Source organism: Triturus cristatus, chromosome 8 (genome assembly GCF_964204655.1).
Source record: "Triturus cristatus chromosome 8, aTriCri1.1, whole genome shotgun sequence".
Taxonomy (NCBI): Eukaryota; Metazoa; Chordata; class Amphibia; order Caudata; family Salamandridae; genus Triturus; species Triturus cristatus.
This window is the reverse complement of record NC_140591.1, coordinates 695912897-695938110: the sequence shown is the minus strand read 5'-3', so window position 1 is coordinate 695938110 and position 25214 is coordinate 695912897. Positions and strand designations below refer to the sequence as shown.

The following is a 25214-nucleotide window of genomic DNA, read 5'->3' as shown; positions in this document are numbered from 1 at the left end:
GCGAACACACCGGTGCTTTACCTCTCGCCGTCGACCGCGACCTACCAGCCAGTAGGTGTCGTTTCTGCTCCTTTTTCCGCCCGGAGGTCCCTCCAGCGGCTGAAGCATGGGCAGAGGAAGGGGAATGAGATCCTCCATGCTCCGAAGCCCCACCTGTCCTCTGCTTCTCCTGTCCCTGGAGGCGAATCTTCTCTGTCCCTCAGGGTCCTCTTGGAGAAGGTCTTGCAGATGTCACATGTAGCAGGGACATGTGAAGAGGACAAGCAGAGGATACAGACATCATGTGGGTCCGTCTTGGCCTTTTTCCTCCCACACTCAGGGCATATATCAAATAAAGCCATGCTAAGAGTGGGTCAAACTGCCCCAAATTGCAGGATGCAGTAGAGAAAGGCTCTAGACGTCGAATGAACAAACTATTTATCAAAAAACAAAAATTTTATCCAAAAATCCACCCAACAGGGTAGAGCTCAAGCTCCAGGGTCCTGCAAGCAGGAGCCGGAAAAAAGAACTGAAAGTAACTTGCTTTGGCTGTGCATCCTGGGATACCGGGGGTCTCTGGAGAGTTCCTTAAAGGCACGGTATCCTTTTAGCAGACACATGACAGCCTATAGGGCTTGTCTGTCCACCCCTTCCTCTCTATTGTTTAAAGGGATTTTGGTGAAGGGAGTGGGTTACAATAAAGGAACATGTCAGATGTGAATAAAAATGACATTTAAACTTTATTTTGGCTTTTGTGTTCGCTTTAGATGAAGTGCTGGCCAGTGCAGCCATGTTATTAGGCTGTATTATTTTGTCTGTCTCTTAAGTGTCTTTGCAGGTTTGCAAATGCAGGACAGCTTAAGAGATATTTTGATTGCTCCGGGGTCCCCGCACATGGGCGGGACTATTCATAGATTATGACTATACACAGAGATCCCCTACTACAGAACTTTTGTTGCGCCGTCCATGTGCCCTGCACTGCGAGGTGTAGTAGATGAGCTCCCCAGCCGGAGAGCCATGCGTCCGTTGTTAGGATTATTTGTGGAACCAGGTCCAGGAACGGTCAACCTCTGGCAAGATTTGTGGTGTTCAACCACTGCAGAGAGCGATTGGTGCGACAGTCTACCAGCACCAGATCTGTCAGTTGCCCCTGGGCCTGGTTCCATTGGCGCGCTAAGCACTCTTGGTGTGGACGCATCTGGAGTCTTGCGTGAGGCACTATGAAAATGCAAGAGGCCATCATCCCGATCAGTTGCATAAACACTCTTGCTGGAAGAGAGTGTTGAGGTATGAATCTGACGCAAAGCCTGAATGCTTGCAATCCTGGCAGGATTGGGGAAGGCTATGGCTTTTGAGGTGTCTATGGTGGCACCAAGGTATTGCTTTGTGTGGGATGGTATTAGCTGGGATTTTTGGTGGTTCACCGTGAAGACTAGCTGGTGAAGTAGTTGGATTGTAGTGGCGGTGTGATGTACACATTGGTTGTAGGACGCGGCTTTTATTAGCCAGTCGTCCAAATATGGGAAGACGTGAATGTGCTGTCTTCTGAGGTGTGCCGCCACTACCGCTAAGCACTTGGTGAATACCCTTGGTGCTGTTGTGACCCCGAATGGGAGCACCTTGAACTGGTAGTGTTGCCCGTCCACTACAAATCAGAGGTACTTTCTGTGAGCATGGTGTACCGGAATGTGAAAGTATGCGTCTTTCAAGTCCAGTGTGGTCAGAAAGTCGTTCTGGGAGAGGAGCAGAAGTACCTGCTGAAGTGTTACCATGTGAAAATGGTCCGAATGTATGTATGTGTTTAGAGGCCGGAGATCTAAGATAGGTCGTAGAGTCTCGTCTCTTTTTGGCATCAGAAAATATAGGGAGTAGACTCCTAAATTTAGTTGACTGGCGGGGACTTGTTCTATCGCCTGTTTTTGCAGGAGGGAGATTATCTCCTGTTTTAGTAACGTGGAATGTTCTTGTGACATTGGGCGTTGCCTGGGTGGAATGTGGGGGGGGGGGGGGGGGGGAGATGTCAAATGTGGGTCACCCATCTGTCTGAGGTGATGTTCTCCCAGACGTGAAGGAAATTTTGTAGCCTGCCCCCGACTGGAGTGGGATGGTCTGGAGGGAGAAGGGGGAAGTCATTGGGTAGGCGGTGTGGCAGAGTGGGCGGTATTTGTTTTGCCTCTGCCTTTATTGTTATTGCCTCTATATCCGCCTCTTTGATAACCCCTTGTGAAGGTGGATTGAGCAGGGGATTTGTAGGACGTGGACGTGCTATCTGAGGAGTAGCCTCTGGCCGTGCCCCGAAAGGAAGAGCGGCGAAAGGAGCGCCTAGGAGGGTGTGACTGCAAGGCTCCCATAGATTTCGCCGTGTCGGTGTCGTCCTTCGAGGGCCTCATCTACCTTTGGACCGAATAGATGTTCTTGATCAAATGGATGATTTAATATGGAGGCCTGTACCTCAGGTTTAAACCCTGAAACTCTCAGCCAAGCATGGCGATGGAGGACGCCGCTATTGTTAATGGCCCTGGAGGCTGTGTCTGCTGAGTCTAAGGCACAGCGTATAGAGGTGTAAGTTATGGTCTTACCCTCTTGAATAATTCATTGGCCCTATTTTTGTATTTTTCTGGGAGATTGTGCATGATGGTTTCTAGTTCATCATAATGCGCTCTGTCGTATCTGGCCAATAGCGCTTGAGTGTTGGCGATACGCCATATATTGGTTGCCTGTGACGCAGTGCGCTTTCCTGACGCGTCCAGTAGCTTTGACTCTTTGTCAGGTGGTGGTGCTTCGCCTGACGAGTTTGACCTTTTCCGTGCAGTGGAGACCAGTAGGGAATCCAGTGGCGCTGGCCCTTTGATATAGGCAGGATCTGTGGGGGCAGCTTTATACTTTTTTTCTATGTGTGGGTTAATGACCCTAGCCCTGACTGGGTCTTTAACCCGTTCCCTGTTCATGACGGAACCACTCCGTCATGAGCCACGGGCGCAGTGTGCTCATGACGGAGTGGTTCTGTCATGCTGCGGCCGTTGGCGGCCGCTCCGCCCACGCGGCACTGATTCCCCGCCTGTGTGGGCGATCAATGCAAGTGGGCGGAGTCATGACGGAACCTCTCCGTCATGAGCACAGCTCGCCCGTGACTCATGACGGCGTGGTTCCGTCATGAGCATGGCAGCGCCGTGCTCACCCCGCACCCCCCCAGCGCCGCGGCAGAATTCGTGCCGCGGCGAAGGGGTTAAAAACCTCTGGCACATGTTTTATTACCCCCCTTGAGCATAGGTAGTATGGAAGTAGACCTATGTGCGGTATCAAAGGTGTTGAGGAGGAAATCTTCCTCCACTGGGTCAGTGTGTAGCTCTACCCCGTGATAATGTGCCGCCCTCTGAAGTAGGTGGTGAAAACCTAATGAGTCCTCTGGTGGAGATGGCCTGGATGGATAAAGGTCATCTTGTGGGACATCTGGAATGTCTGGATTATTATAATTGTCCCATGGGTCTGGGGATCCTGTAGGGGTGGGGTCTTGTGGCACATCCCCTGGATCGTAGTATGGGTCCCCCTGATCATCATGGTCTGGAGACGGGGTCGGAGAGCGATGAGGCAGGGGTGGAGAAGGCGGAGGTGGAGAAGGCGGAGGTGGAGAGGGTGGAGGAGGAGGGGAAGGCCCTCTGAAAGGGGAGGTAGCACAGTCATTCCTCTTTGGAGGCAGTTTGTCCAAATGTCTCTTTTTAGAAGAAAGTGCCAAATGTCCAGTTTTTGGATCCTTGGTAAGTGTCTTTTGCAAGGGATCCGGTGTAAACAGTTCCTGAGAATGTTTGTTCCGTCGGCGCCGAAGGTTTCGGGGCCGATGACTTTTTAGGCTTGTCAGTGCCGTGCTTTTTTGGAACCTCCGGTTTTTTGATCGGCGCCGAGGTAGGCTTCGGCACGGTAGTGTCGGTGCAGAGGGCCTTATGGTGTTTGGTCGGTACCGAAAGGCTGGGTTTCGACACAGAGGGCTTTGGTGCGGAGCTCGGTGTCGAGGTGGAGGCTGGTTTCTTTTTCGGTGCCGAAGTGTGTTTATCGGCACCGCTGGCAGGCTGGTTCGAGCCCGAGCCACCAGAAGGCCTATTAGGCTTCTTCACCGGGCCCGAAGGTGGGGTGTTGGAAGCAGTGTATTTGGTCTTACCTAGGCCCGGAGGCGAAGGCGTGACCAAAGCCTTTTTAGGTGTCGGCGCGGGTGTGGGAGGGCGTGTAGTACTCACGACCCTCTGCGCCGGGGTGATGTCCTCCACATCAGAGTCATCGGCTTCGGAAGCACTGACTAGGTCCTCCTTCGATGTGCTGCTGTCCCGGAGCTTAGACGTCGTCCCCGACTGGAATGGAGGTCGAGGAGTGCGCCATGTTTCGTCTGGCCCTTCGATCTCGAATAGTCTTTTTCGATCTGAAAGACTTGCAGGCGGGACAGTCTCGAGCTTCGTGTTCAGGGGAGAGGCAGAGGTTGCACACCTCATGAAGATCGGTGTGCGGGAATTTGGACCCACATCGAGGGCACTTCTTGAATGAAGTTCTTTCCATCAGCCGGGACCGGAGTTTGGATAGGCCCGAAGGCCGCCGTCGACTACTGGAATCGAAGAGAAGGTGATTGAGGAGATCAGGATCTGAACAATACAGCGAGGATTCCGCTTCGATCGAACTGGAAATGTTCGGAAAAGGAGCGCGAAGTTTTACATCAGAGCCCGATGGCGGAAAAAAACAGTCTGAGGATGAAGCCGAAGCCCATGCGCAATACGAACCAAGGGAGGAGTCACCAACCTCGTGACTTCCAAAGACTTTCCAAGAGGAAAAACAAACTGCAAACATCCGGGCCCAACCCCCTGATGGCAATCTATGCAAAAGTGTGTAATCTGCAGCTCATATGCCTCGAACAGTGAGTTATCGGCATTTGGGTAAGTACTCGACTGGCAGAGTTAAGGTTCTGGGCACAGACTCAGGGGTCTTCCAGGGTCAGGTTGGTACAGTTGTTACACCCTCAGCGGCACTGGGGCAGCCGGGTGCAGTGCGAGTTAGGCCCAATGTTATCCTATGGTTGGTTAGTGGCTGACTAGCAGGCCACGCGGCTGTGGGAGCTGGGCTCCTGGTCACTTGCTCAGGGCAAATGGGGAAGTAGGTAAGAGTAGAAGTTGCACTGCAAGGGCCACTCGGGCGGCTGGGTGCAGGGTGCTTTTTAGCCTACGGGCGCACAATGGATTTCAATGAGAAAGCTCAAGGACGAACAAAGGCTGCAAGCTCGGGGACGAAGATTCTTCAGGTGCCACCACCACTTCGAAGGGTAAGTTGGGTAGTTGGAGGATAGGTAGGGACCCAGGAGTCGGGCACAGGGGGCCGCAAGGCGCCGGGGTGCCTTTTGAGGTCTGGAAATCTTACCCTCTGTTGATCGTGGTTGGGGGGGGTCCCCTGGTTCTGAGGCAGCAGGCGTCGTCAGGAGCGTCGAGGTGGGTCCTTGGGTGCCGGATTCGGGGTCACAGTCGCCAGGGAGACGTCCTCGGGGTCTTTGTCCACTCCGGCACAGGCCAGGCTTGGTGGGTGCAGAGTGTGCAGGATTCGTGGTTCCGGGCTGATGCCAGGGGTTAGAAACTTGCTTTGAGCAGAGCCACTGCTCAAGGGAGTCCCAGATGCTCAGAGTCACAAGGTAGCCAGGTCCTCCGGGGTTTGCGAAGTTGCTGGCCACAGGAGGTGCAAGGATTTAGCAGGAGCAGGTTTGAGGGTCGACAGGCCGGTAGGGCTGGGGCCAAAGCAGTTGGTGTCTTCCTCTCAGCAGCTGCACGGCAGGTCTTCTTTCTTCTTTGGTTTTCGGAATCTAAGGAAGGAAGGTTCAAGGTGCCCCTAAATACTAGATTTAGATGCGTTACAGGTAGGTAAAGGGCAGGGACCAATGGGTCCCTGCCCTGGGGTGGGTACACCCCCTACCCTGCCACTCCTGTGGGAGGAGCGCAGTAGCCTAGTCCTGATTGGGCAGGGCTTCCCATCTTCAAGATGGCGAGAGCCCGGAGAGCTGCTTCACCTCGCCTCCCCCACCTGAGGGGTGGGTTTGGCAGAGGCTGGCACATCCCCTGTCCTTACTTGGGGTTTCCGGCCAGTCTTCCCGCCAGAGTGGGAGGTCAGAACCGGTGGGGGCCAGTTGCTGGGTACAGCAAATGGCCAGGAGAAGCTCACAAAGGTGGCATGCCTTTGAAGCTTCCCCCCCCCCTGCCCATCCTGGGGGAGGAGACCTAGCACCTCACCCAGGATGTGCATTGTTGCAGGCCCAGGAGAGCAGGGGCTCTCCACCCAGGGATCCAGCAACATGTCTGCTGTGTAGAAGCCTAGGCAGCCCCTCAGACAAGACGTGGATTGTAGGTTAGGTTCAGGGGGCACCTCTAAGATGCCCTCTGTCATTCATTGTACATTATATCCCACACTGGCATCAGTGCGGGTTTAATGTGCTGAGAAGTTTGATACCAAAATTCTCAGTCTTCAGTGTTGCCATCATGGTGCTGTGGAGTTTGTGTTTGACGAGCTCCCAGCACCATATACTCTTAAATTGCAGCACTGCACACAGTGCCCTGGAATGGACCCGGTACTGTAGGGGCACAGGGCTCATGCTCCTGTGCCCACGCCACTGGCATAGGGCACCCTGCTAGAGGGGTGGCTGATGTATGGCAGTGTAGGTTGTGGGCATGGCACGCAGGGATGGGTGCCATGCCGACTGTTTTGTCTTGTACCCAGACACTCAGCTTGCAAGGGCAGTGTGTTTGTGTTAGGGTACAGGGCCTCTGAGGGTGGCACAATGAGTGCTGCAGCCCTTTGAGGCCTTCCCTGGTTACAAGGCCCTGGGTACCTAGGGTACCATTTACCAGGGGCTGACATGTGGCCAGGGTTTGCCAATTTGGGTTTTAGGGGAAGGAACATAGGCCATGGGCACCTGATTGACAGGAGTCCAGGGCACACTCAGTCAAAGTACATTCAGCAAAAAGTGGGGGCATACAATGCAAGAAAGATGGCACTTTCTCACAGGGGTAATCTCGAAGGGGAGTGAACAGCCCCTCTGGACAATCTGCAGAACCCACTGGTCCGATATGATAGACCACCAGTGGGACAGGTGACAGCGGATCCTGCCGCACACTATACAGGTGAAAGGGGGGCAGACTAGAAGGGCTTGGAGCCGGAGGCTGCTGGGGGAGTGGTGGACTGGCACAACCGCTCAGTACCCGACCCACAAGGGCCTGTAGGTACCATGTTCTTGACCATGCAGAGGCTACAAAGCTTGTGTGCCGCAGTGTGAGCGGGTACAGGAAGCCTCTTCCATGGCCACTTTAGAGCAGAAGGCAGATTGGGGGTGACGAGGGGCCATGGAAAGGCCAAAAGATGTAGCCACAGCTCTGCAGACATTAAGGAGCTCCAGCGCGTTCGACTTCTGCGACTGCTTATAACATTTATTATTAGTAAAGTGCATATAGATAAATAAAGCAAAATGTAAAAGTAAAACTTTTACAACTTTCTGTAAACGCGAAGGAGTTGAAATTGGAGTCATTATCCTCAGATTGATTTGTGAGAGCAGTGTAAGCGCATCAAATGGAATGTAATATGGACGATGAGTGGCCTCAACGGAATTCAGAAAAGCCCCATCCTTCCCATTAAAATGTAGTTTTAGTTTAGATTTGTTTGTGAATTCAATAACATTTCATAGTTTCTGTATTTCTCATTAATAATTGTTTCTACATATTTTGTGTATCGTTTTGCAGTTCAAATTTTAAATACTTAGAACAGGTCCCCAGCTTCCAGTAATGATTCTTTGGGGGGCACTAGATTCAAGTAATGATTCACAGGGTGTCCTTGGGTTCCAGTAATGATTAAATGGTGGGTCCATAGAAGTCAAAAGGTTAAGAACCACTGGACGAAGGGGTAGCACTTCTATGGATCTATGCTGACTGATGGGGAAAGAAAACCAACGTCAGTGCGCTGGGGTGACTCCTATATAGGCACCGCGCATGCCACTTTCGGCACGGACGACACCAACGCCACAGAGCAGAATGACGGAACCTACTGGCTGCTCACGAAAAATATCTGGATCCAGTCTGACATCTGAGGAGAATTTGAAGGTAAGGAACCTAAGGTAAGGAATATGCAGCTGGAAGTCTATCAGATATGTATATCTCTTGGCAGTAGTGGGGGCATGTGAGGTTCTCTTTCATAAACCCTGAGGAGTGCAGGTCTCCGGCATTTCAATCAAAACTCCTGTTCATAAACAGGAGTACCAAGAGCAGAAGAAACTTGAGTGCAAATTTTAATTCTGTGTACAGCATGTTTCTTGTAGCTGGAGAAAGATTCTCTTGCGGTGTGCCATCTGAAAGCACCACATGATGCAATATGAAGATTTTAGTTAACATAGTTCTATGGGCTGTTCGTCCTAGCACAACTGATTTCTTGATGTCTTAAATGCATATTAAAAAAAAATGCTTACCTGTGCAGAAAGGCCGGTAGTTTTCACCACCAAACTGGGCCATGACTCCGATGCCATATGCGGATGCTTGCCTGACTTCTGGGCTGCTATCACAGATAGACTGCAGCATCGGTCTTAAGAAGTATTCTACATATTTGAAGGAGGCAGGACTGCAGTGCTCTATAATGTCATCAAATATACACAATCCCCACTGTCTGTCTGGCCAGGGTCTGTGAGAACACTGAAAGAAACAGAACAAGGTTACTTTCAAGTCCGTATTATCCATATCAGACATGTTTAATGGTAAAACAATTACTTTCCAATAATGTGTGGTGTGAATGTATTTGTAGTTTGAGATTTTTCAATTGCATAAATGATTCGCTTTCTGTATATTCAGAATTTTGCAAATTTCTGACTTACATAAACTAATTTGCATTTAAACTAGGAATGGCAGACAGTAAAGAACAAGTTACTTACCTTCGGTAACGTTTTTTCTGGTGGATACAGTATCTGCCTGTGGATTCCTCACCTTGTGAATATCCCCTGCGCCAGCAACGTTCGGAAACTTTTGTAGCAGTCCACGCCGATGTGGTCGAAGACGACGTCACAGAGACACGGCTCCGCTCGCGACTCCGCTGACATCACCGGCTCCATAAGAAGACCTCATCGGCGTGATGACGTCAGTTCCGCCCCTTTTTTCCGTGCCTTCGAGGCACACGGACGGACTGACAGCAATATGTACATAAACAGCATACACAGTACACAATATGCATATTAACACACACAGTGTAGAGAATAGAAATAACATCACTTCCTTGACAGTAATAAACCAATTTGAAACCATTAATAGAAATACAGCATAGAAATACTGATATAGAATCACTGGTATAGAAGGATGGACAACCGGGAGGCGGGTGGGTCAGTGAGGAATCCACAGGCAGATACTGTATCCACCAGAAAAAGCATTTCCGAAGGTAAGTAACTTGTTCTTCTGATGGATACATCTGCCAGTGGATTCCTCACCTTGTGAACAGATTCCCACAGCAGTCCCCACTCCCGGAGGAGGGTGTCCACCCTTCTACACCAGAAAGTCCTGAAGGACGGAACGAGCAAAATGTCCGTCCCTCCTCACCTCGGTGTCCAAACAATGTTTTGCGAAGGTGTGAAGGGAGGCCCAAGTTGCCGCCCTACAAATGTCCTCCATAGGAACCCCCCTAGACAAAGCAGAGGTGGAAGACTTTGCTCTAGTGGAATGAGCTCTTAAACCCTCCGGAGGCTCCTTACCAGCCAAAGAGTAGCAAATCTTGATGCACAAGACAATCCACCTGGAAAGGGTGCACTTGTGCACCGCTCGACCTTTCCTGCAGCCGGCAAAGCCCACGAAGAGCTGATCATCAACCCTGATGTCCTTTGTCCTGTCCAGGTAAAAGCTCACCGCCCTCTTAGGGTCCAAACGGTGAAGTCTCTCCTCCTCCTTGGAAGGATGAGGGGGGAGGATAAAAAGAAGGAAGGGTAATGGATTGTCCCAGGTGGAAAGGAGTTACCACCTTAGGCAAAAACGCAGCCCTGGTCCGGAGTACCATTCGTTCAGCATGCACAGTCAAGAATGGGGGCTTTGAAATAAGAGCTTGAAGCTCACTTACCCTCCTTGCCGAGGTAATTGCGATAAGGAATACTGTCTTGAAAGACAACAGCCTCAAGGGACACTTATGTAAGGGCTCGAAGGGAGAACCCATAAGATAGGTTAATACAAGATTTAAGTCCCATTGGGGCACAATAAAGGGAGTAGGAGGAAACTTATTTGTAAGACCCTTTATAAAACGAAGAACAATAGGTGACTTGAACAGTGACGGCTGATCCGGCAGGCATAGAAATGCAGACAAAGACGATAAATATCCTTTTACTGTCGCCACAGCAAAGCCTTGCTGAGCAAGAGAAAGGGCAAACTGCAAAATGTTAGACAAAACGAGCCTTCAAAGGATCAATTGATCTCTCCCCACACCAGAGTACAAATTTAGACCATCTATAGGAATATATGGATTTGGTGGAGTGTCGCCTGGCCGATAAAATAACATCCACCACATCTAGCGGGAGAGAGAAAGAATTCAGGTTGCCCCGTTCAATCTCCAGGCATGAAGGTGTAAGCTCTGGAGGTGGGGGGTGTAGAACCTGCCCCTCCGACAGAGGAGATCTGCCCTCCGAGGGAGACAGAGCGGAGGGCACGAGGAGAGGTGGAGAAGATCTGTGTACCACACCCTTCTTGGCCAATCCGGGGCGACCAATATAACTTGGGCCCGGTCTTGGCGAATCTTCCTCAGAACCCGAGGAATCAATGGTATGGGAGGAAACGCGTAAAGGAGTCGTGAGCCCCAACTCAACTGAAACGCGTCCCCTAACGCTCCCTGCAGCGGATACTGGAGACTGCAGAATGACGGGCAGTGAGCATTCTCGTGAGTGGCGAACAGGTCCACCCGAGGAGTTCCCCACATCTGGAAGACGTGACGAACCACCTCCGGATGAAGCCTCCACTCGTGCTCGGCGGAGAACTGCCGACTGAGACTGTCTGCACGCACGTTCAACACCCCGGCCAGATGATTTGCCATCAGACAAATCCGATGGTCCTGAGCCCAGGACCATAGACGCAGGGCCTCTCTGCAGAGACAAAGAGACCCCACCCCTCCCTGTTTGTTTATATACCACATCGCGGTCGTGTTGTCCGTCAGGACTTGAACAGACTGACCGCGAAGGGAAGGGAGGAAGGCCTTGAGTGCCAAACGAATCGCCTGCAATTCCATAAGGTTGATGTGAAGCAACCTTTCCTCCGGAGAACAAAGACCCTTGATCTCCAGATCCCACAGATGAGCACCCCACCCTAAAGTGGATGCATCCGTTATCACTGTGGCCACCGATGGAGGTAAATGGAAGGGCTTCCCTTGGGACAGATTGCCCTCCACGCTCCACCAAGACATTTCCGCTGCAGCTTCTCTGGAGATCCTCACAGACTCCCTGAGATCTCCCTTGTGCTGATACCACTGCTTGCGGAGGCACCACTGTAGCGCCCTAATGTGCCAGCGTGCATGGTTGACCAACAGGATGCAGGAGGCGAACAGACCGAGCAGGCGAAGGACCTTCAGAACTGGAACGACCGCTCCGTTGAAAAATAAAGGAATCATTTCCTGTATGTCGAGAATCCTCTGTGGAGGAGGGAATGCTCGACACACAGTAGTGTCCAGTACCGCACCTATGAACAGTTTGCGCTTAGAGCGCACCAGGTGAGATTTGGGCACGTTGATCGAAAAACCCAATTTGTACAACAGCCGAGTTGTATCCTGCAGATGACGCAGTACCTTCTCCGACGACTCCGCCTTGATCAGCCAGTCGTCTAAATAAGGGAAAACTGAAATCCGCGACCTTCTGAGATGGGCTGCCACCACCGCCATCACCTTTGTGAAGACTCGAGGTGCCGAAGTAAGACCAAACGGGAGGACCGCAAACTGATAATGTTGCAACCCTACCGTAAACCGGAGGTACTTCCTGTGCGACTTCAGGATGGGGATGTGGAAATACGCATCCTGCAAGTCGAGCGACACCATCCAGTCCTCCTGATTCAGCGCCTGAAGAACCTGCGCAAGGGTGAGCATCTTGAACTTCTCCTGTTTCAGGTAAAGGTTCAGGATTCTGAGGTCAAATATCGGACGCAACCTGCCGTCCTTTTTCGGAATCAGAAAATACCGGGAGTAACATCCCTGACCCCTCTCCTGCTCCGGAACCACCTCTATCGCACCTTTCTGAAACAACTTCAGGACTTCCTCCTGCAGGAGAAGACGGTGGTCCTCCGAGCAAGCCCCTTGGCAAGGAGGGTAATTTGGAGGGAATTCCCGAAAGGGAAGGGCGTACCCATTTTCTACAAGATCCAGAACCAAGAGATCTGTAGTTACAGATTCCCAATCTTGTAGAAAATGGGTAAGCCGGCCCCCCACAGGACCAGCATGATCCGGAATGTCGAATCTAGGGCTGCTTTGCGGAGGTGGGAGGGACTGAGGAAGAGGAGGAGAAGGAGAGTTGACGGCCACGTGAGCGACCCCTAACTCTTCCTCTGTATCCCTTGGACAAAGAGCCTTGCTGTTGTTGTTACTGCTGCTGCTGGACTGGTCTGTAAGAGCGAAAAGTCGCCCTTCCAAAGCCTCTATACCTTTTGAAAGTTCTTCTCGGCTGGGATTGAAGGCCCAACGACCTAGCCGTAGCCTTACTCTCCTTGAATCGTTCGAGAGCAGCATCCGCCTTCTTCCCGAACAAACCAGACCCATCAAAAGGCAAGTCTAATAAAGTTGACTGCACATCAGAGGAGAATTCAGAGGACTTTAGCCACGCACCCCTCCTGGTGGCGACCGAAGACCCCATGACTGAGTCTGCTGTGTCCAGACCACTTTGGATAACTTGGCGAGCAGCCGCCTGGGCATCAGTCAGTACTTCATTGTAGCCGGCCCTATCCTCTTCTGACAGCTTTGGTGCCAACTTCTTTGCCGAGTCCATAAGCGCATGGATATAGCGCCCCAACAAACACGTTGCATTTGACGACTTAAGAGCCATACTGGCTGATGAAAAGACCTTTTTGGCTAATTGGTCCACCTTCTTGGCCTCCCTGTCTCCTGGAACCTGAGGAAATGCCCCTTTTGATCGTCCCGAACAAGCCGCCTGAACTACCAAGCTTTCAGGCGAAGGGTGCGAAGTTAAAAATTCATGATCCCCCGGAGCCACTCTATACCTCCTTGCGACTGCCCTGGAGACTGCAGGAGCTGAAAAAGGTTTGCGCCATACCTCTAGCACAGGTTCCATAATAGCCTCGTTAAAGGGTAGCAAGGGTTCCGAGACCGCAGTAGGTGAATGCAACACCTCAGTAAGAATATTAGATTTAAATTCTGTTGTTGGTAATTGGAGATCCAACAATTCCGCAGCTTTTCTAATCACCGCATGATACGGTGCTGCTTCTTTAGAGGGTTCATCCGATGGTGGAGTGATCTCCCACTCTGGAGACAATTCCAGTCCACTTGTCTCCTTTAACTCTTCAAACACATCATCAGATTCCACCAACTCTCCCTCTTCAGCCTCTTCCAACAGAAAGCGTCTCTCATCCACCACTCTGTGCTTCCCTCCTTGAACGAATCCGGATCTGCGGCGTCGGCGGCGCCGTGTTCGAATCCAACGGCGCCGGCAGCGGCGTCGAACGCGGATCAGCCGGCGTCGAACGAAGTCGAGTCGGCGCCGGTGAAGAGGGAAGCGGCGTCGATGTTCTCGGTGCCAGTAGCTGCCAAGACGGCGTCGCTGGAAAGAATGGCATAAACGGAGCTTGAGGGTAGACCTGCGGCACTCCCAAATTGAAAGCCGTCAGACCCATAGGTGCACCAGAGTTATACATTGCCCTTGAAAACACCCCATACATGGCATTTAGGTAATGCGTAGGGTCCTGACCTGGACCAGGAAAAGCAGGATACTGGTCAGGTAACACCGGACTCGGGCCTGCCGGCACCGACAGTGGAACAAGCGGCGTCACAGTCTCACCCGGAGCCTGACAATACTCATCCGGGACCGGAGTCGGAGACGGAGCCGGAGGACTCGCTGGAGCCGGAGATGACACCGGCACTGGAGAAGCAGCCGGAACCGGCGAAGTCACCGGAGAAGGAGACACTGACTCTCTCCGACGTCGAGTAGGCGACTTCGTCTTCGAAGCCGAACCTTTATCGGAGTGATGATGCGAAGAATGCCTCCTCTTCTTTTTATGCTTCTTACTCTTAGAAGCATGCCCCGAAGTCGACTTGGACGCAGACCTCGACCTGGATCCAGACCTTCGGGCGATGAAGAGCTTTGCCTCTTTCTTTAAGCGCCTTCGAGCTCATTTCACGACAGCTTGAGCAACCTTCCACATCGTGGTCTGAAGACAAACACCAAACACAATCGTCGTGCGGGTCGGTGATAGACATGTGCTTGCCACATTCTCGGCAAGGCTTGAAACCAGACTTCCTCGTTGACATTTTCAAAGAAAAACAGAGAAATTCCAGTAAATACACAAAGTAACAAGTAATGCCACTAGTAACGATTCCCGAAATCCGTTGGCGTCGTCGGCACGGAAAAAAGGGAACGGACGTCATCACGCCGATGAGGTCTTCTTATGGAGCCGGTGACGTCAGCGGAGTCGCGAGCGGAGCCGTGTCTCTGTGACGTCGTCTTCGACCACATCGGCGTGGACTGCTACAAAAGTTTCCGAACGTTGCTGGCGCAGGGGATATTCACAAGGTGAGGAATCCACTGGCAGATGTATCCATCAGAATTGTTCTGTTCATTTTTTTGAGGTCAGGACTTTTGATTAGTTTATAGCCCATTGCAATACGACTGATTACAGTGAAGAGCACATGGTTCAGGACTTCACCTCTATACCCCCACCCAAACATACTTTTTTATATGCTTACTTTGTCCTTCGGATGTCTTTTCAGGCCCTTGACAACTTTTTTTTCCCTTCAGTTGATAGCTTTCCTTAACCTACCCCTGAGGCTCCAGGCATTTCGAATGTTTGACAAGAGGAGATGGTGGGGGTGTAGGTATATCCTCCACCCTCTCCTCTCTTGTCAAACAGCCGAAATGCATGAAGGCTCTGGGGAAGGTTAAGGAAAGCTATCAACTGAAGGGGAAAAAAATGACAAGGGCCTGAAAAGACATCCAAATGACAAAGTAAGCGTAAAAAAAAGGAAAATGCTACTTCCCAGTATGCATCTGTTCTTGGCACGTAGAGCTGTAGATTCATATACTTGTGCATAGATCGCCATCTGGTGCTGGGCTCGGATGTTTGCACTTTTTGTCTTTGGAGAAGTCTTTGTAGTCAAAAGATAGGCGACTCCTCCCTGGGGCGATAGTGCGCATGGGCATCGACTCCATCTCCAGATTGTTTTCGCTATGAAGGGTTATGATGGAGTTAGTAAGAAATCGAAGTTGTCCATGTGTGATGTATCCAAGTAAGATAGTACTGGAACAGATCGAGGTATACGGGGAGGCAGGTGGGCGTATTGAATATGCTACTTACCAGTATGCATCTGTTCTTGGCATGTAGGGCTGCTGACATTCATATCTGTGCATAGATCGCCGCCTAGTGTTGGGTCCGGATGTTTGCACGTTGTTGTCCTGGAAGAGTCTTCGAAGTATCCTGGGATAGGTGACTCCTCCCCTGGACTACAGTGCGCATGGGCATCCTCTCCATCCTCAGATTGTTTTTCGCCATTGTGGCAGTGATGGAGTAGATACAGAAAGTGATGACCATGCTTACAGTAATTCTGAGAGCTGCAGCTGCTACAGGCGCCGGGGAGGAGGGAGGGCGATATGAATGTCAGCAGCCCTACATGCCAAGAACAGATGCATACTGGTAAGTAGCATATTCAGTTCGAGGCATGTGGGCTGCTGAATTCATATCTGTGCATAGAATACATAGCAGTGCCCTCTATTAGCGGCGGCTACCAGTGCCAGCTGCAGCGGTCTGAAAAAGAGTTTTGAGAACAGCCTGTCCTACAGCTGCCTGCTGTTTTGATTGCACATCTACACAATAGTGTTTGGTAAAGGTGTGTGTAGTGGACCAGGTGGCTGCTCTACATATATCATGCAAGGAATATGCTACTTACCAGTATGCATCTGTTCTTGGCATGTAGAGCTGCAGAGTTGTACACTTAGCATAGATCGCCATCTGGTGTTGGGCCCGGATGTTTGCAGTTTGTTTTTCTTCTTGGACAGTCTTTGGAAGTCACGAGTTTGGTGACTCCTCCTTCGGTCCGTACTGCGCATGGGCTTCGGCTCCATCCTCAGATTGTTTTTCGCCAACAGGGAAATGATGGAGCGTAGTAATAACAGTGAGAAACCCATGTGTTGTATCTAAATAAGATGTACTGGAACGGATACAGGTAGCCGGGGAGGCGGGTGGGCGTGTACAACTCTGCAGCTCTACATGCCAAGAACAGATGCATACTGGTAAGTAGCATATTCCGTTCGAGGCATATGAGCTGCAGATTGTACACTTACCATAGATTACATAGCAGTACCCAACCTTAGCGGCGACCACCGGTATCCGTTGCAGCTGTTTGAAAAAGTGTGTTTAGTACAGCCTGGCCCACCCTAGCTTGCTGCTTGGAATGCACATCTACACAGTAGTGTTTTGTGAAGGTGTGCGGTGTAGACCATGTGGCTGCTTTGCAGATGTCATCTAAGGGTATATTCCCTAGAAAAGCCATAGAAGCCCCTAACTTTCTTGTAGAGTGGGCTCTAGGAGGAACAGATAATGTTCTCTTTGCCTTTTGATAGCAAATTTGTATGCATTTTACACTCCACCTAGCTATCCCTGATTTAGAAATGGGGTTGCCTTTATGTGGTGGAGAGAAGGAAACGAACAATTGTTTAGTCTTCCTGAAGGGTTGCGTTCTTTGTATGTAGTATAGCAACGCCCTTTTCACATCAAGTGTGTGTAAGGCCCTTTCTGCAACAGATTGGGGTTGCGAAAAGAAGACAGGTAATTCCACTGATTGATTGAGGTGGAAGGGGGAAATGACTTTGGGCAGAAACTTCGGATTTGTGCGAAGTATGACCTTGCTGTGATGCATTTGTATGTAGGGTTCCTGTATGGTGAACGCTTGTATTTCACCAACCCTTCTAAGGGAAGTGATCGCTACAAGGAAAGCTGTTTTCCAGGTGAGAAACTGTAGCTCACATTTGTGCATTGGTTCGAAGGGCGGACCCATTAGTCGTGTCAGAACTAAATTTAGATTCCATACAGGGGAAGGTGGTGCCCTGGGAGGAATTACGCGTTTAAGGCCTTCCATGAAGGCTTTAATAGCGGGCACTCTGAAGAGTGATAAATGCTGTCTGTTTTGTAGATAAGCAGCGATCGCTGCTAGGTGTAGGCGTATGGATGAATATGCCAGGTTACACCTGTGAAGATGGAGCAGATAGCATATGATGTGCTGTATGGATGCATCTAGAGGGTTGATTGTATTGTTACGGCAGTAAATTACAAATCTTTTCCACTTTGCGGCATAGCATGCTCTAGTGGTAGGGCGTCTGGCTTCCATGATGATGTTCATGCAATCAGGGGGAAGGTTAAGGTATCCGAATTCTAGGATTTCAGGAGCCAGATCGCCAGGTTGAGCTGAGCTGGGTCCGGGTGCCTGATTTCTCCATGGTTCTGGGTTAGGAGGCATGGGGATAGATGTAGTTTTTGATGTGGTACCACTGACAGTTGTAGTAGCGTGGTGTACCACGGCTGCCTGGCCCACGTCGGAGCTACCAGAATGAGTGTGAGGGAGTGCTGTTGTAGCTTCCTGACCACTAATGGAATTAGTGGGAGAGGTGGAAAGGCGTATGCAAATCTGCCTGACCAGTTCATCCATATCGCATTGCCCTTGGACAATGGGTGTGGGTATCTGGCGGCGAAGCTTGGGCATTTTTTGTTTTCGTGGGTGGCGAAGAGGTCTATCTGAGGATGCCCCCATTGTTGGAAGAATGGGTGAAGAACTTGTGGATGCAGTTCCCATTCGTGTAGTTGTTGCGTTTGTCTGCTGAGCAGATCTGCCATGGTGTTTTGTACGCCTGGAACGTGCTGTGCCAGGAGAAAGATGTTTTGAGGAATTGCCCATCTCCATATGCTCTGGGCTAAGCGGGAGAGCTGGGGAGAGTGTGTCCCCCCCTGTTTTTGGATATAATACATTGCAGTCATATTGTCTGTGCGAATGAGGACTGCTTTGCCCGAAATCTGTTTTTGGAAAGATTTTAGGGCTAGAAAGATCGCCAAGAGCTCCAGATGGTTGATGTGGAGCGATTTTTGCTGTGGCGTCCATAGACCTTGCATGGTGAGGTGTAGAAGGTGCGCTCCCCAGCCGGAGAGCGATGCGTCCGCTGTTAGAGTCACCTGAGGAACCGGGTCCAGGAACGGCCGCCCTTTGGAAAGGTTTGTGGTGTTCCACCACTGCAGAGAGTGATGTGTGCGGCCGTCCACCAACACCAGATCCGTCAGCTGACCCTGGGCCTGGTTCCACTGTTGTGCTAGGCACTCTTGAAGTGGACGCATGTGGAGTCTTGCATGGGGCACTATGAAGATGCAAGACGCCATCATTCCTATGAGCTTCATAAACACTCTTGCTGGAAGAGAGTGTTGAGGAAGGAATGTTTTGCGTAAGGCTTGAATGCTTGTGATTCTGGCTGAGTTGGATAGGCAATACCCTTGGAGGTGTCTATAGTGGCCCCGAGATATTGCTTTGTGTGAGATGGTATGAGGTGGGACTTTTGGTAGTTCACCGTGAAGCCTAGCTGGTGGAGCAGTTGGATGGTGCTGTTTGTATGTTGCACACATTGGTCGTAGGACGCGGCTTTTATCAGCCAGTCGTCCAGGTAAGGGAAGACGTGAATGTGTTGACGTCTGAGGTGTGCTGCTACTACTGCTAGGCATTTGGTAAACACCCGTGGTGCGGTGGTGACCCCGAAGGGGAGAACCGTGAATTGGTAATGTTGCCCGTCCACCACGAACCTGAGGTATTTCCTGTGAGAGGGGTGTATTGGAATGTGAAAGTATGCGTCTTTCAGATCCAAGGTTGTGAGAAAGTCTCCCTGGCAGAGGAGTGGGAGGACTTGCTGTAGGGTGACCATGTGAAAATGGTCTGAATGTATGTAGGCATTTAGAGGCCGGAGGTCGAGAATGGGTCTGAGGGTCCCGTCTTTCTTTGGTATTAAGAAATATAGGGAGTAGACCCCTAGATTTTGTTGATTGACGGGGACCTGCTCTATAGCGTGCTTTTGGAGGAGTGAGAGTACCTCTTGTTTGAGCAGTGTGGAATGTTCTTGAGACATTGGACGGTGCCTTGGTGGGATATTGGGTGGGGTAGATGTTAGTTCGAGACAGTACCCTGACCGAATGATTTGGGTCACCCATTTGTCCGATGTTATGGACTCCCATACGTGGATAAAGTTTTGTAGTCTGCCCCCGACCGGAGTGGAATGGTCTGGGGGGAGCGGAGGGGAGTCATTGTGCGGGGGGGGTGGCAGAACGGGTGTTGTTGGTTTTGCCCCTGCCCTTATTGTTGTTACCCCTGTAACCACCTCTCTGATTGCCCTTTGAAAAGGTATTTTGAGGAGGGGACTTGTAGGAGGTAGAGGCGTTATCGGTGGAGGAGCCTCTGCCTGTGCCACGAAAGGACGAGCGTCGAAAGGAACGTTTGGAGGCTTGTGTTTGGAGTGCCCCCATAGACTTTGCTGTGTCTGTGTCTTTCTTCATCTTTGAGCGCTTCGTCTACCTTTGGCCCAAAGAGTGTTTCCTGGTCAAAGGGGTGATTGAGTATGGATGCCTGGACTTCAGGCTTGAACCCTGAGATCCTGAGCCAGGCGTGGCGGCGAAGCAGGACACTGGTATTTATGGCCCTAGAAGCAGTGTCGGCTGCATCGAGGGCACACTTAATGGAGGTGTTTGTAATTAGTTTACCCTCCTGTATCAGGTCATGAGCCTTGTGCTTGTATTTTTCTGGAAGGTGCTGCATAAGAGCCTCTAGTTCGTCATAGTGTGCTCTATCATATCGCGCAAGCAGTGCTTGTGTGTTTGCAATGCGCCACATGTTTGCAGCTTGGGAGGCGGTGCGTTTACCAGACGCGTCCAGAAGTTTAGATTCTTTGTCTGGCGGTGGGGCATCTCCTGAGGATTGGGAGTTAGCCCGCTTTCTAGCTGTGGAGACAACTAGGGAATCTAGGGGAGCAGGGCCCTTGATGTAAGCAGGGTCTGTGGGTGCCGCCTTATACTTCTTCTCTATTCTAGGGTTCAGTACTCTGGCTCTGACAGGGTCTTTGAACACCTCTGTAGCGTGCTTGGTGACACCCTTAAGCATGGGTAAAATGGAAGTGGATTTGTCTTGTATATCAAATGTATCCAGTAGGAAGTCTTCTTCTACTGGTTCACTGTGCATATCCACCCCGTGGTAGTGTGCTGCTCTCTGCACTAAATGGTGAAACCCTAAGGAGTCCTCTGGAGGAGACGGTCTTGATGGGTATAGGTCGTCCTGAGGTACATTGGGTATATCAGGGTTATTGTAATCCTCCCATGGATCTGGGGTCCCTGGTGGAGTGGGATCCATTGGGGCGTCCGCCGGGTAATTGTCCGGATCCCCATCATCCGGATCTGGGGATGGGGTCGGATCGTAGTGAGGTACAGGTGGCGGAGACCTGTGAGGTGGAGGCGGTGGAGGAGGTGGAGGGGGTAGGGGAGGCGGTGGTGGGGAGGGCACTCTGAGGGGAGAAGTAGCAGAGTCCTTCCTTTTGGGTGGAGGAGGAGGAGCCGGAGCATCAAGGCGTCTTTTCTTGGTAGTTAAAGTCAAAAGCCCAGTCTTTGGATCTTTGGACAAAGTCTTTTGTAAAGGGTCTGGTGTAAACAGAGCCAATGGTGTCGAGTCGTCTGTCGGCACCGGTGATTTCGGAACCGGGGGTTTCGATGGTCTGTGTGCGCCATGCTTGGAGGTCTCCGGGTGTTTCGGCGTCGAATGATGTTTCAGCGCCGGAGCATCGGTGCCGACGGATTTGTGTTTGGTCGGCACCGAGTGTCCAGGCTTCGGCACCGGTGGTTTCGGAGTCGAGCTGGATTTTGTAGTCTTCGGTGCCGGATGCTGTTTTTCGGCACCGGGTGTTGGCTGGCTCGATCCCGAGCTGCCATGAGACTTTGGGAGCTTCGACACCGGGCCCGAAGGTGGGGTGATCGAAGTTTTGGTTTTGGTTTTGCCCAGGCCGGCAGGCGAGGGAGTAACCTGAGTCTCTTTGGTTTTCGGCGTGGGGGTGGAAGGGGGCATAGTACTCACGGCCCGCTGCGCTGGTGTAATGTCCTCCACGTCGGAGTCGTCGGCCTCGGAAGCGCTGACGACGTCTTCCTCCTGCTCGGTGTGTGTTTGCCCCGAAGCTTCGGCGTCGTCTCCGAAGATGTCCGGTGGAGCTGCAGAGGATGAGTGCGCCATGGTGCGTCGAGCTCTTCGATCTCGGATGGTCTTCTTCGATCGAAAAGACTTGCAGGCGGGGCAGTCTCTGGCCTCGTGTTCCGGAGAGAGGCAAAGGTTACACACCTGATGGAGGTCGGTGTGGGGAAATTTAGACCCACATTTTGGGCACTTTTTGAACGGAGTCCTTTCCATCGGCCGGGACCGGAGTCGCGGAGGGCCCGAAGGCCGGTGTCGATGTACGGGATGGAAAAAGTGCCGCTTCGAGAGATGAAGATGATGAAGGAACTCGAAGAATCGAGGATTTTCCGTCGAGGCTGGAACCGTAGAAGTTCGAAGCCGGAGCACGAAGTATCACATCCGAGCCCGATGGCGGAAAAAAACAATCTGAGGATGGAGCCGAAGCCCATGCGCAGTACGGACCGAAGGAGGAGTCACCAAACTCGTGACTTCCAAAGACTGTCCAAGAAGAAAAACAAACTGCAAACATCCGGGCCCAACACCAGATGGCGATCTATGCTAAGTGTACAATCTGCAGCTCATATGCCTCGAACAGGAATGTTTCCTAGGAAAGCCATGGAGGCCCCTAACTTACGTGTTGAGTGGGCTCGTGGGGGAATCGTTAATGTGCGTTTAGCCTTTTGATAGCAAATTTGAATACATTTAACGAACCATCTGGCTATACCTGCTTTGGAGATAGCGTTACATTTGTGGTGTGGGGCAAAGGCAACGAAAAGTTGTTTTGTTTTCCTAAAGACTTTAGTCCTGTCGATATAGTACATGAGGGCCCTCTTTACATCTAGTGTATGGAGTGCTCTTTCTGCGACAGTTTGTGGGTTTTGAAAGAAAACAGGCAGTTCAATAGGTTGGTTCATGTGGAACTGCGATATCACCTTGGGCATGAATTTGGGGTTGGTACGTAGTACGACCCTGTGTGTGAACCTGTATGAATGGCTCTTGAACGGTTAGTGCCTGGAGTTCACTAACTCTTCTTAAAGAAGTGATTGCTACTAGGAAAGCTACTTTCCAGGTGAGGAATTGAATCTCGCATGAGTGCAGAGGTTCGAAGGGTGGACCCATCAGGCGTGTGAGGACCAAGTTGAGGTTCCACATTGGAGCCGGTGGGTGGCTTGGAGGAATTACCCGTTTGAGTCCTTCCAAGAATGCTTTTATGGCCGGCACTCTGAATAAAGAGAGGTGCTGCCTGTTCTGGAGATAGGCTGATATTGCGGTCAAATGGACACGTATAGAGGTGTATGCCAGATTGCATCGGTATAGGTGTAAGAGGTAACAGATTATGTTTTGGATGGATGCGTCTAGCGGGTTAATGTCATTATTATTGCAATAAATGACAAATCTTTTCCATTTGGCTGCATAGCAAGCTCTGGTAGTGGGTCTCCTGGCCTCCTTAATGATGTCCATACAGTCAGGTGGCAGGTTAAGGTAGCCAAATTCTAGGACTTCAGGAGCCAGATTGCCAGGTTCAGCTGTTGCGGATCTGGGTGCTGAATCTCTCCATGGTTCTGCGTCAAATGCGCGGGTTTGATCCGCAGCCTTTGATGCGGCACCACGGAAAGTTCGAGAAAGGTGGTGTACCATGGCTGGCGTGCCCACGTTGTGCAATAAATCACAAACAGTTTCCACTTTGCTGCATATCTTGCTCTAGTGGTAGGACGCCTAGCTTCTTTAATGATGTCCATGCAGTCTGGTGGGAGATTGAGGTAGTCAAACTCGAAGACTTCAGGTGCCAGATCGGAAGGTTGAGTTGACTGGGATCTGGATGCCTGATCGCTCCATGGTTCAGAGTAAGAAGCTTGGGTGAGAGGCGTAGCTTTTGATGCGGAACTACTGATAGTTCCAAGAGGGTTGTAAACCATGGTTGTCAGGCCCATGTTGATGCAAACAGGATCATTGTGAGGGATGCGGTTTGAGTTTCCGAACCACTAACGGAATGAGTGGGAAAGGCGGAATAGCGTAAGCAAATTTGCCTGACCAATTCATCCATAGCGCATTGCCTTTGGACAATGGGTGTGGAAGCCTGGACGCAAAGCTTGGGCATTTTGCGCTTTAGTGTGGTGAATAGATCCATTTCTGGGTGGCCCCACATGTGAAAGAATGGAAGAAGAACTTGAGGATGAAGTTCCCATTCCTGGATCTGCTGTCTGACGACTGAGCAGATCTGCAATTTGATTGTGTACTCCTGGCAGGTGTTCCGCAAGGAAATATACGTTTTGTTTAATGTCCCATCTCGATATGCTTTGAACTAGGTGTGAAAGCTGCAGTGTGTTGCCCCCCCCCCCCCCTGTTTTTGTATGTAGTACATTACGGTCATGTTGTCTGTACGGACCAGGACAGCTTTGCCTACCAGATGGAGTTGAAAGAAATGTTAACGCTAGAAAAATTGCCAACAATTCCAGGTAATTTATGTGGAGTTATTGCCGAGGGGTACAGATGCCCTGAAAGGTATGATTTTGAAGATGAGCTCCCCAGCCAGTGAGCGATGCTTCTGTTAACACTATCTGTGGAACCGGGTCGAGGAACAGCCTCCCTTTGGAAAGGTTTTGTGTTCCACCACTGCAGAGAGCGACAGTGCGGCTTTCCACCAACACCAGATCTCTTAGCTGACCTTGAGCCTGGTTCCACTGACGTGCTAAACACTCCTGTAAGGGACGCATTTGGAGTCTTGCATAAGGGACGATGAGAATGCAAGAGGCCATCATTCCGATTAGCTGCATGAACACTCGAGCTGGTAATGAGTGTTGAGGGTGAAATTGATATTAAAGCTTGCATTTTGCTTAACCTGACTGGGTTGGGGTATGCTAGAGCTTTTGAAGTGTCTATTGTAGCTCCTAGATGTGTGCTGGATGGTTGGAGGTGGTATTTGGTGAGGTTCACCATGAATCCCAAGTTGTGAAGCAGCTGGATTGTTGTGTGTGTGCTGCACACAGCTGCTGTGTGACTTGGCTTTTGTGACCCAATCGTCCAGATAAGGGAACACGTGAATATGCGGTCTTCGTAAGTGAGCCACCACTACTGCGAGGCACTTGGTGAAGACTGGGTGCTGTAGTCACCCCGAGCGTGAGGACTTTGACTTGATAGTGTCCGTCTGCCACGAACCGGAGACATTTCCTGTGAGCGGGGTGAATGGGAATATGAAAGTAGGCATCCTTTAAATCCAGAGTGGAAAGAAAGTTGCCTTGTTGAAGCAGTGGAAGCACCAGTTGGAGAGTGACCAAGTAGAAGTGGTCTGACTGAATCTAGAGGTTTAGCGGTCTATGGTCCAGTATTGGCCTGAGAGCACAGTCCTTTTTTGGAATTCGAAAATAGAGGGAGTAAACACCTGTGCCTTGATGAGGCAAGGGGACTGGTTCTATTGCATGTTTTTGTAATAGCAAGAGAACATCTTGTTTGAGAAGAGTCAGATGTTCCGAGGACATTGGGTGTTGTCTGGGAAGGATATTTGGAGGAGTAGAGGAGAGTTCCAGGCAATAACCATACTGGATAATTTGTCTTACCCAGTTGTCTGTTGTGATGGAATTCTAGACACATACGAACTGTGAGACGCCCCCCCCCCCCCCCGTGGAATGATCGGGGGAAGTGAAGGGAAGTCACTGCTTGGTGGTAGGGAAGTTGCGGGTGTTGCCACCGCAACCTCTTCCCTTACCATTGTTACCCCTGAACCCCCCTCGAAAATCCTCTTGGGGAGGTAGTTTGATTGGGACTTTTGTATGATGAAGAGGGATGCTCTGAGCCGGTGGTTTTGGAGCCGGCCCTGTAAAAGGAGCGACAAAATAACCCTCTAG

The 25214-nt window shown here is 50.9% G+C and overlaps 1 protein-coding gene across 1 annotated transcript in view; it reads right to left on the bottom strand.

The window, feature by feature from the left end:
• The window catches only part of IPO5 (importin 5), a 614356-nt gene that overhangs the window by 125189 nt on the left and 463953 nt on the right, over positions 1–25214 (bottom strand). Inside the window, exon 23 of the mRNA XM_085622105.1 lies at positions 8447–8666. Within this exon, the coding sequence (XP_085478231.1) occupies positions 8447–8666 (220 nt within the window). The remainder of the gene's footprint in view (positions 1–8446; positions 8667–25214) is intronic.